The sequence below is a fragment of the Colius striatus genome, chromosome 4, assembly GCF_028858725.1.
Source record: "Colius striatus isolate bColStr4 chromosome 4, bColStr4.1.hap1, whole genome shotgun sequence".
Classification (NCBI taxonomy): domain Eukaryota; kingdom Metazoa; phylum Chordata; class Aves; order Coliiformes; family Coliidae; genus Colius; species Colius striatus.
In genome coordinates, this window is record NC_084762.1 from 35119337 (window position 1) to 35131537 (window position 12201).

The window sequence follows — 12201 nt, forward strand, 5'->3', positions numbered from 1 at the left end:
ACTGAGCCCTGGCAAGGCTGCAAATCTATGGGTTATTTTTCACCTAATTACCTCAAATTAAACAAAAGATTAAGATTTTTTTTTGCTTGAGTTGAGGGTGAGTAGCTAAGTAGACTTCACTTGCAATGAAAGTCCAGCCAAAGACATGCTTCTTGCATTGCGCCATGCACAATAACGCCTTGTGGCACTGCACTGACGAACAGCACTTGATTTTCTGAAGCGCTAACCATTATTGAGTTGATGTGAGTGGATATGCAGCTCAGAACAGTTCACTCGTTTCCCATTCTCACCCCTCCTATGGATGCAGTGATCACTTCGGACTGGTGACATTTTAGATGGAGCATGGTCTCCTTACACTTGCCTGGCAGTGGCTCATTAACTACATGTTAATTGAAACTGAAAGTTTGTCAGATGATTCAATTCAGTTACATGTTAAATGGATTCAGTGCAGTGAGCTTTACTGCTGTCTTAAAAATCTCTGTGGAATTGATTTGTGAACTGATTTGGAGGGATTCAACAGCTTTATCAGCAGCTCTGAGAGTCTGGCATTGAGAGAGTGGGCAGATGTAGCCACGCTCCCATCAAGACAAATCTTGCTCTTCTCTTTCACCTAAATGGCTTTAATTGCCACCCAGTATGTTCCCTTTCCAGGACGTGTGTTAGGTAGTTAGGTAGATAAATTTACTCTGGAGAGATGAGAAGTGAAGACGAAAACGAGAAGAATCTGAAGTCTGGTTTGAATTCTCTGTTCTAAATGGTTGAAAATGTTGAGTTCTTCTCACTCGGTGAATTGAGCAGTCGTGAAATTTTCCTAAAGTTTGATGGGAATGTAAGGTTATGTTAAAAAAATGGTGTCTGCTTTGAACTAATGGAAGAAAAAGTCAAAATTTACATCCTCCATAAGTCATCCTTTATACTTGGCTACTGCAAAAGCCCCCTTTAAGTGAGCAATTCATTCGGTATCTTGTACCTGCTTATGTGCTTGGTTGCTGTGTGGAGCCAATTTTTATTGCCGAGCTATAAGCCTTTGAAAATAGGCACTTGTAATGGAAGCAATGACAGACCTTTAACTAGGTCAGTCTTACCTGGCTCTGTTTGCTTTTGTTAAAGCATTAAATAGTTGCGTATTTGTTTATTTTTCTTGCAGTCCTGGGATTTTAACATGCATATATTATTAAATTAAGTCTTTCTTCAAAATGTCATGAATATGCAGCATTAGAAAGTTTATCCAGACTTTGTGGTCATCTTTGAAAGTAGATTGGACTGCTGTGTCCTATTTCAAGATTTTCTTGCTTCTGTAATACATTTGGTCTGTAGTATGTTGTTACGATACTAATACCAAAGTTTGCTTTTTCTCCTGCTATCTTATTCTAATCTTGAGCTCTGCTTTGTATTTTAGGCCCCTTTCTGCATAAAATGACAACGATGTGTTTTTATTTGTCCCATTCAGATGAAAAGCCATACCACTGCAACTTTTCTGAAGAAGGAACCCCAATGGTAACGTCTCAGTTGGATGAACTTCCAAAGCTAGGAAGCCGCAATGCCAGAGAAAATGAGGCTAGGGAGTCTAAACAAGAGATTCCTGCCCTGGTATCAGCACTGGAGAGTGTCATCAAAGAGCCCTTTTCTAAATACCAAGATGTAAAATATTCTGCAGACGTAAAGATGCCAGCATTTCACCGCAGCCAAGGGCTTCCTTGCTCCAGTCGCATTGCTAGCTTTGCTTCAGGTATGGGTCAGATATCTGCAAACATGGTCATGGACTTGAAAACGTCGCTTGAAGTGCAGGCTAGTCGCTCTAGAGAAAGCTTGCTGGACTTGCACATCGAGTACCCTCTGGTAGAAAAAGGTGATGAAGCTCAAGAAGTAGCTGCACTCGATTTGAGTGAAAAATCAACAAGGGATAGTTCATGCAATAAAATTCTGAATACATCATCGCAGACTACTTTAGTTGTCTACCCTTGTCCTTTCTGCAGTCACAAGACCTACTACCCTGAAGTCCTGTGGATGCACAAAAGAATTTTGCACAAAATCAGCTGTAACTCGATGGTCCCCCCTTGGGTTCAACAGAATGGATTCAAGAGTATTAAAAACAACCTGGTCTTTCTGGCGAGGAGTGGGCGTACTGGCCCCCCTCCTGTTCTTGGTGGTAAAGAATGCCAGCCTTTGCCCATTGCCAGATTTACGCGCACTCAAGTGCCAAGTGCGTTGCCAGGGCCCAAGAGCAGCTCTCTTCCTGTCGGGGTGACTGCAAAGTCCGGAGGTACGCATCAGTCAAAGGACAGTCATGCCTTCAGTCACTGTGGTCCACGCTTAGCAAGCCTAGATGGGTACAGACAGCCCAAGGTAAACCATTCCCAGGAGCAATACAGCATAGCAGCACAACAAAAAAGTAAATACGAAGCGAATTCCAAACTTTTGCAAATGGCAGCCTATAGCAGAAGTGTAACGCCCACTCAGACGGTCATATCCAGGCCCAGCACGCAGCCCAGTAACAGTAAGCAAGCGGAAAAGTACGTAGTTCCCCAAGGAAGTACTAGTTTTGCCCCTCTAGGGAAGCACTGTGTGTCTGACTCCATGAAGGCCAAATTCAACCCGCAGTATCACCCCTTGTGTAAAAGTGAGCAGTACACTAAACACGAAGAGCCATCAGTGCCTCAGAGGGAGCCTCACGTGAAGGCTGGGAATGAGATGAGGACTTTGGCAAACTGCACAGCGGTGGCACGAGCGAGTCCGCTGCTGCAGGCCCAGCCTAGCGCCGCGGGAGTTTCTCCAGCTTTACACTCCAGCAAACAGGATCTAGGGTCAGATGGGCACGAGAAACGTTTGGACGTTTTAAATATTTTTAAAACATACATTCCAAAGGACCTTGCTTCCTTGTACCAAACCTGCGGTGCCAACAGCCCCGTCCTGGATCACACAGGTAAGATTTTCATTAACCCTTCCGTAGCTGAGGATACAGCTTGCTTGTTCTTGCTTCACTCAAAGGCACAACATGCAGTTGCACAGTTTCTTCCTACTCTCCCTTTAGCTGTTCATTGTTTTTATCGTTTCTGGATAGGCTTGAATAGGTTTGTTTACTGATCTCTTAACACTGCAGCATCCTCCCTCCTGCACCGTATGATATTCCTGTCACAGGTTAAATGTATCTGGTTCCACCTGGAGTATTACTGTTCCTTTGTACCCTCGCTTAAAGCAGGATAAAGTTACACAGATGTACTGTCACACAAAGATCCCCCTGATATGCTGGTGCTGGCAGGAATCATCATCTTTTTTGCTTCGGGCAAAGTAAACATCCTCTGGGGCTTATCTGTGATGTTATTTTGGAGGTTTTGTTCAGTTTCATCTGCAAACAAGTCTTCCAACAACAGAGAGATAATCACTTGTCAGTGTCCTTTGCCTTTCTTGACAAAAGTCTTAAGATCTACCTTGTCCTTATCAAAGACTGCTATTGTATTTTAAAAATGATTCTTTTGATCTGTTTGTATGCTTACAATTAAAGAGGTGGGGCTGAATATGTGCCTGCTAATCATGGAGGCAGGAAAGGCAGTCGTGCAAATACCCTGGCCAGTTAAAAAAGTTCAGCAACTAAAGAAGCAACAAAACTCTCCTTCTGTCTCTTCTATTCTTTTACTGCCATATTAAAACAAGGAAAAAGAAAACAAAAAAAGGAACCTCTGCATTTGCATTTGAAACCATGATCTTCAGATGGTTTGCCAAAATTAGTTTGTATCAGTGGAAACTGAAAATCATACTGATTTATTACTCTTGAGGTGGGGATGTGTATGTAGGGAGGGGAGAATGGGAGCCATAGTCCTAGCTCTTTACCATTTGTAAACCATCCAATTATTTATATATCTCCTCTCTTTGTAGAAGTGGCTTTTGCCCAGTGCCTGGGAATGTTACCTGAAGTTTCACTCTGCCTGCTTCCTGCTCTAAATGCCAGTTAATTGTTCAACTTGGGAGTCCTTGACATGGGTTCCTTCGTTGATGTAACTTAATACTACACCGTGTCAGCCTGCTCAGAGAAATCTTACTGATCCATTGACCTCCCAGCTGTCTTAAGAGCGATGGAGGGAAACAGTAAAAGGCAGGAACTGCAAACTGACTTAGTGTATGTGGGCACCAGAAAAATTGCGAGGACTGTTGTGGCACACAGTAAAGTAGGGGCAGGTCTCTGTTTACCTGCTTTTTGAATGAGGGATTTTATTGCCAAAATGTTTTTGCTGGGCAGTGATTTCCAGAGACACTTTAACTGGAAGTTATTTAGTGCCGATCTCTGCTCTGAAATCTCTTCTTTCATTCCAGGTGTTTTACAGCAATCAAGTTTTCAGAATTTGAAACCTTTTTTTTTTTTTTATGTAGCTTGTCTTCGTTTTATATACAACTTCCAGGTTGTTGATGGTTCTCCAAACCAATTGGCATGATGGCTGTTTTTCACAGCACTAAAATAAAAAGCTGCTGCAGGCAACGAGATCCTACCAACTGCGAATAGAGGAGGGTAAATGAACCTTGTCCGAAATAGCACACAGACCTAGACTGAGCCCTCCGAGTCAGTATGCATCACACAATTCAGCCTTACTCTGGCAATGTGAATGTGTCAGTCGCGACATAAAGGACAACCAAAAATCCCCCTTAGGTATGCTATTTGTCATGGAGGGTTTTTTCCCAATTGAATTTTCCCAATAGACTTTGCTTGGGTGTTTGTATACAACCTTATCTTGGATCATGCTAGAATAGAATATTTTAGTGTGTGATAGCACAGTGTTCAGCTTCCTTTAGAGTGGCTGGATTTATTTCCTTTACATCTGTGTTTATTCCAGCGTGTCCTTGGAAAAGTGAGCTGCTGTATGCACTGTTGTGATACAGCTGCACGCAGGCCAGGTTTATTTCACGTTACCCAGTCTTCCTAAAAACTTTTATTAAACTCTTATTGGACAATGGCAGCAGATGCACTCTTTCCCAGGGGCTCCTTTGAGACTACCATTGAGCATGAGTTTTCCAAGAACTCAGAATTAAGTCATTTGCCTTAATTTTCAAAAACCTGTAGCCATCCACCCTCTTTTGTTCATGTAAAGGATAACCTGAGTGTTGAGTTATAGGGGCATTACATTGTGGCAATGATGCCTATTCCTCAAAGCTCTGAACTATCAAAAGCCTTATGGTACTAATTAGGTAATGCAACAATGGTGAATATACCTGGAAGCAATCCCATTTTTTCCCACCTGGTTTTTAAATAACTACTGTAAAGTGAGTGCCAGGGAGGGATTAGTTAAAAGTCCTAACCTGCTCACCTTCTGTGCTTGTGTACAAGGTACTTAACATCCAACAGAAAAAAGTGCCACTCCATCCTCTTTGACATACACCTTTTAAATACTATGTTAATTAGATCTTTCCTTAGTCTTCTCTAGGCTAAACAGCCTCAGGTCCTGCAGCCTTTACTCATAGGAGAGATGCACCAGCCCCCTTATCATCTTTGCAGGCCTCTGCTGGACTCTCTCCAGAAGTTACCTGTGTCTCTTGAGCCCAAAACTGGACACAGTACACCAGATGAGGCCTGGTTATGGCAGAGCAAAGAGGGAAGAGGACCTCTCTTGACCTTCTGGCAACACTCTTCTTGATGCATCCCAGAATGCCATTGGCCTTCTTGGCCACGGGGGCACATTTCTGGCTCATGGTTAGTTTATTGTCAACCAGGAATCCCAGCTCTCTCTCTGCAGAACTGTTATCCAGCAGGTCAGTCCCCATCCTGTACTGGTGCAGGTCCTCAATGTGCTTTGCTTTTGAGCTTGCAGCTGTAGTTCTGGTCAGGGAGAGGAAAATGCTAGTAGCAGACTAGAAAACCTGCTTTAATCTTGACTGCCTTCCAAGGCAAATTTTCTTCATTATAGTACAGTGAAGCTCTCATGGAAACACATGACCTTTTTTAATTTCCTTTTTTGTATATGTATGTGGATATACGGGATCTGGATGTGCCCCTACATCATGATCTTGTATTTGACTGCCAGGAACTTAACTGTGTGTTGAGCTACATTGTGCAGGCTGTGCTGCCATCTGCAGGAGGTGCTGTTAGAAAAAAAGAAGACAATTTATAAGTGGGTTGAGGATTGGGGTTTTTTTTTGTGCAGACAGACATTTCTTTTCAGTACATGATGTGGTAAAAACCATCACAGGACAATTGGGGCCGTACCGGCAGAGTAAATGGCAGCCAGTCTTCTCTTCCATTCATTTTCAGTCCAGAATCCGTGTTTCGGATGAGCCCTCTGGCATCCTGCAGTTGATTTTTCAGTTGGGAGAGTTTGGTTTTTTTTTATTATTGCCACTTTTTGTTCACAAATTTATTCTTTTTAAATGCCGTAATAGGGGAGAAAAAAGAAATAAATCTGAAGCTTCACTTCCACTGACAACCCCCTGAGAATTTCTTTAAAAGCCAAAGTACTCCAGTGGCAAATGGAAACATCAAGTCTTTCCTTCCGAGGAGGGTGTTTTACCAAAATAGAAAAGATGATGTTGAAACATATATTTTTTTAAATAATAATAAAAAAGCCCAATAAAAGTCAAATGTGTCTTTTTTGATCAGCAGCAAAAAGATAAAGACCAGCCCTTTAAGTCAGATGCTGTAAACTGACCTTTGGAGAAAAAGGAGAGGTTTGAGTGGTTTTCCACAAATGCTAATGGCCTAGAAAACATGTTTACCCAGGGCTGGGAGAGGGCTGCTGTGCCGCTACCAGCTCAAAATGTCCGGAATGACACTTTCATTCACAGATGTCTTTCGTCTGTGCCTCAGAGGTCTGGGGTCAAAGCAGCACCGGCAGGCAGGTAGGCAGGGGCGAAAGGTTTGATCAGTCTGTGATGGCTCTGCTCGCTCTGCATTTGTCTCTGAGGTATTGCCGCCCAGGGGGGACAGTCGGGCTCTGGTCCTACTCACTTCCTATTATCCATGTGACTTGTCTCCGCCACGCTGGAGTCACTTTGATTTGCCTGATGTACTGCTTGACAAAGCTGGGTGATGGCTGAGAAGTGGATCCAGCTGCTCTGAAAAGCGCACACCTGACATGCCAGTCCTGGTGCGGGCACATCATGGGGAGTATTTTTTAATTCAATGTAATTTATGCATTCTTGCAGTCCTGTGTGTGCCTGGCCTGTCAGCCGGTGCCTAGATGAAGGCTGACAGTTGTCATCCAGGGCCTGAAGGTAGCCTCACATAATGACACATTAGACATACTAATGATGTTTTCTTCTGGCATAATGTTTTCTTCTCAACTTTCCTCTCTCCTCTCCCCCCACCCCTCCTCCCTCCTGACTACAGGGATGCTCAGGACACAAACACGCCAAGGAGACTGCGTCTGCAGAGAATGTGGAAAATGCTTTACCCAACCCAGTCACCTCAGGACTCATCAGAGGTCCCACGCAGGTACCTTTTCACACTCGCTCTCACATTCTGCATTTCCCACTTGCCCGCTTTCGGATCTGGCAAGCAAAATGCCAAGAATTACGCTGGGCGTAGCATGTTAAACGTGGTAATTCCAGTACCTAAATCTAATAGACAGGATTTTTCATTTTTGTGACTGTTGCTCTGGTTCTCTGGATATTGCTTACCTGATCCCTGCCCGAACTCCATAGAATTGCAGTGCATTTAAGATAAGTCTGTTTGCAAATGTTTTGTTTTAATTAGAGAGCAGGGTACTCAGAAATGAATATGCTAATGAATTCTCTTGCCACCAGCACAAATTGAAATCAAAGTACCCCTTTCAGCACAACATAAGGCTTTGTTTTGCCTCGTAGTTGCTGTTGACAGGAACGTTTTTGTGGGAAAAGAGGTTTTTTTCCACAGACTGGTCAGCCCTAAAATGGGAAATCCCTACCAGCCCTTTTTAACCTGGCACTGTCTGTGGTTGAGGCCACAGGAGGCTAAAGCCACCGATGTCGAGGGTCCTCCTGAGCATCTCACGAGACAGTGAGACCAGTGCATTCCTCTTGAAAAGTGTGAATGATGCATACATAAGCCAGTCTGATGCAAAATGACAGAGGCCAAATGGTAAGTAATGCAAGAAGAGGGTCCCTTTACACATATGCTGATAATTAATGTTGTCAGTGATTGCTTTCTTCAGCGCTGAAGTCTGAATTAAAAAGGGCAGTGGCCCTAGGCTGCCATTAGCACACTCTCTTACAGTAAGTGTTACGGTAAATTGGTATTTTCCGGCCACAGGCTAGTAGCTGGTGTCTTTTTTTTTAATGTGGTTAATCTGTAATGGTCTCAAATAATGTACACACACTAACGAAGCTTGAATGTTCATCTGTTAACAAGCCCCCTTGTTCCCACAGTGGTATTTGAGTCTAATGGACTCCGAGGTACTGAAGTTCACACCACCTCCGCAGATGCCCCAAAACAAGTATGTTTTACAATTAATTGGATGTTTGGTTTTTAATGTGGTAGCTGGGAAAAAGTTGCACAGTGATACTCATCACTAAAGTGCTGCCTGGTTTATAACATGTATAAATATAACAATGGTGTGGCTCGATTTTTAGCTCTTAAATTTTTTAGGTGTTTTATCGAAGTCTGTTACGGAGAGAATCAGTTAATTGTAAAGCAGCTAGTTCATGTTTAAGTAAACATGTGACCAGCGTACTGAAGACTGAGTGGGATAGGTAACTCTAATGGGCAGTGATACCTAATGGTGAGATAGTATATAAAGAATTCCTAGAAATCATTTGCTTTTACTACTAACATATTTCTGCTGCAAAAATACAGACAAATGCTTAGTCTGTATTTTTCTGGAGAGTACTCATAGCCCGATATCTGGCCTTGGAAAAGCTCTCACCCTCCATTTTCTATGCGTTCTAGATGGCAATGTACTTTCCTGTTTCTAGTAAACAGTTTCCTCTCTTAGGAAGCACTTCAGCACTCTAAATTACATGTGACAAAGCTGTTGCGTATAAAAGCATTAAACTGAATTTCTCTCATGTATCTGCATCTTTCGAGACCAGTGTCATAACCTGGGCCTTCCCACTCCATCTTCCAGCCTGGAAGGTGAGCTTCAGGGCACTCCCTCTCATGGGCAATTTTCTTTCATTATGAAGCTGCCTCCAGCGTCACTCACTTTTCCTTTCATCCACATTTTTAGTTTAATTTTGACTACAGCATTTTTCCTGTCCTCCTGTCTCTTACCAAATGATTGCAGGTGCTTCTGGCCATGCTTAGAGAGTGCATCTCCTTGGAAGCCATGCCTTTGTGAGGTTTAAGAGTTGGTTTCTACTTGCTCAGTAAACATTCTGCCCAGCCACCACTACATGGCATAGTTCATATGCTGCACCCTTTACAGAGACTTATAGCCCCTTTCCTGTTGCACATGCATCTTTCTGGACCGAAGGCTACGTGGGGAACCCAGTTGGTGCCACAGCAGGATCTGACTTGCTGTCAGGCCACAGCAGTGGCCAACAACTCTCCTCGTGAAGTTTTCAAGGTGGCATAGCACTTCAGTAGTTGTTAACTGGGGGCAGTGTTTACTTTGCCTTTGTGAGACAGTGACAGCAAAGTTACGCTATAGTTGGAGGACTAGATGGAAGTGCTCTCCTTACAGTGCTTATATAATACAATTGTGCAAGGACATACCTGTCAGTAGAAGCGACAGAGTGAAACAGGGCAGCTCTGCAGACTAACTCAACTAGTCTTTGTTTCTAATTTGTTTAGTAATGTGCATTTAGTAAATCTAAACATCTTTAAAAGACTGTTTCATATTTTCATGCTCACAGTTTTATCTAATATGTAGTTGAGGTAAGATTCTGAAGACATCTGGGCTTTATTTCCTCTAAAAGAAAACGTGAGGTCAAAGTTGGAAATATATGCCCAAAAAATTCCGAAATGGCCGTATCTATCAAAAAAGAGATGTGCAGATCAGGCCACATCGGGACTCTTTATAATCTGGGTTATATTACTGCACTATAAATTTACTCATAATCTTGTCTTTGTAAACTGCTGCTGTGCCAGAATTTATTGACTTCCATGGCAAATGTAGCTTGCTCTTGCAGTCTCAGTCCGTGTCAGTCTGTCTTCAAAGTATTTGATTAAATTACAGCATCTCTCAGTACGGCAGAGCACGGGGTGAGGGTTAGCTCCATCAACTGCTTTGCCTCTTGCCAGTCAGTGTTCCTTCCACAGAAGCTGCGCCATGATCACTTCTACAGGAGATAGTTCCCTTTCTTTTGTCTTGTTTGCTCCTCAGTATCAGCCTTTGTCTCAATTTGTCAGCATCTGTGTTGGTTAGGATTATTCAGTTGTCTGCTGTTTCACTTGCTCTCATCGCAAGCAGGCTTTGTGCTTCCCCAGAAGACTCCACCTGCACAGTCCCTAGGCATTAGAGAGGGAACACGCTCATTTCTACCTGCAGCTGTAGGGGCCTTTAGAAGCGAGCTCGTGCTGAAAACGATGCCTGCAGCATTCTGGTAACATTACCATTTCCCACTTTAAATATTGTCACTCTGTGTCTTCATCTCATTTCTTAATTGGGGACAGATCTATTCATGAGAGTTTACAGTGTAAAGTCAGTTCAAGTTACAGAAGTGCCATGCACATGCTCTGAGCAAGAAACAATAGTTAGCACATACGGTAGCTTGAGGATGAAAGGAGGTTTTTTTCTTAAATGTTAAGTGGAAATGATTCACTTTACATAATGTTTCCTCCTCACAGGTAAAATATCTTCCCCTGAGTAGTCTGTTAAAGAGTAAAAATATTAACATTAGTATTTCACAGTTCCCTCATTCCCTTCAGTAGTCAAGCAGAAGATCATCTCTAAAGGTTTTCTTTATGAAAGAATGTTAGGTAGGGCTTTCAAAACCCCCCAGCACAGTACCTTACAACAGTGCTACATTGTATAGCAGTTTTCTCAGATTAATTCTCATTCCACATGTCAAAAATAGGGTCTACAGCCAGGTTGACTCAAAAATGAGGCAGCTAAACCTATATTTAGATGTCTAAATAGGAAATCTCCCTTAGAGTAGTGAACCACTAACAGGAGATGCTGGTGGTCAACATCACTGAAAAACAGGCCACCTATAGGGGACTGTAAAGGTCGTACACACCCAGGTCAGCTAATACTAGCACTGGGCTGTGTTTCATGCTTTATTATCAGCATCCTACCTTATTTCTTACTCCTACCTGAATGCTTTTTTAATTTTTTTTTTAAAAAGGATATTTTTACTACAAATGAATTTCCTGTGAACTCTGGAGTATTTCCTACTCTTCTTTGTCTAAAGGACAAAAAAAAAAGTTTATTATGTACCTTGAGTCAATACAATCTCTGCAAAGTCATGTAGATTCTCTTGAAATGCTGTCATATTAAACATACTGAATATTATGACTTTTTATATATGCTAAATATCCCAATACATCCATAATTAAACTTGCTTATCCACAATGAATATGTATCTTAATTTCAAATACACTAAGCAGCATCCAAGGACCTGATTTAGTAGGCATGAATTCGGGGAGCACACTCCAGTTGCTTATACATGGCAAGACAAAAACTTGCTCCCCTTTGGAAGGGTCCCTGCGACTACATGTATGTCGAGGCTGCTGCAGCTCTCGGAGCAAAACTCTCCTAAAGCATGGGGTCATTGCAGAGACACTGCCTTATGCCGCAGCATTGCAGCCAGGAGCCTGATTCCCAAGTGCATTCCGTGGCACAGGAGTCAATCTGTAGCCTGCTTTTGCAAAATGGTGACAGCAGTGGCAGCAATTTCTAGTATACGTGCCTTGTGTTTCACTTCTGCTGCTGTGTTTTTAAAAACACACAAACACTTGGCCCACTTTAGGAATATGGTTTTTGTCCTCTGCCACTGCTGTGTCAAACAATATGCTCTAAAAATTCAAAAGACATGATTTACTGGTTAGCAACAAGGATGAGTTCTGTCTAATTGAGAGTGTATATATGTGAAGCGTATTTGTAGTGCTGGAACCAGAGACAGAAGTGAGACTATTGATTTCTGAGTTTGGTTGTTTTTAGGGTTTTTTTTCATTTGAAATCTTAGCACTATCTGTTAGAAGTCCTATTTATGACATTTGTTCATATGAAATGTCTTGCCCCAGTTCCTTGCAGAGTTTCTTCTAAAGATCATGATTAATAGTTCAGTCCTCATTATTGCAAATGTTATTTTTAAATAGTTATTCTGAGAACAAGAATTCCATTAATCAAAATAATAGAT

General features: G+C 42.3%; 1 protein-coding gene across 5 annotated transcripts in view; it reads left to right on the forward strand.

Moving 5' to 3' along the window:
• Positions 1-12201, forward strand: part of ZNF516 (zinc finger protein 516) — a 104607-nt gene that overhangs the window by 87314 nt on the left and 5092 nt on the right. For 4 of the 5 annotated variants that reach the window (XM_061995821.1, XM_061995822.1, XM_061995824.1 and 1 more), the window contains exons 3-4: positions 1451-2923; positions 7310-7414. In XM_061995821.1, coding sequence (XP_061851805.1) covers positions 1451-2923; positions 7310-7414 — 1578 coding nt within the window. Of the gene's footprint in view, positions 1-1450; positions 2924-7309; positions 7415-8325; positions 8394-12201 lie in introns of all 5 variants that reach the window. The other variant, XM_061995826.1, reaches the window with a different exon arrangement.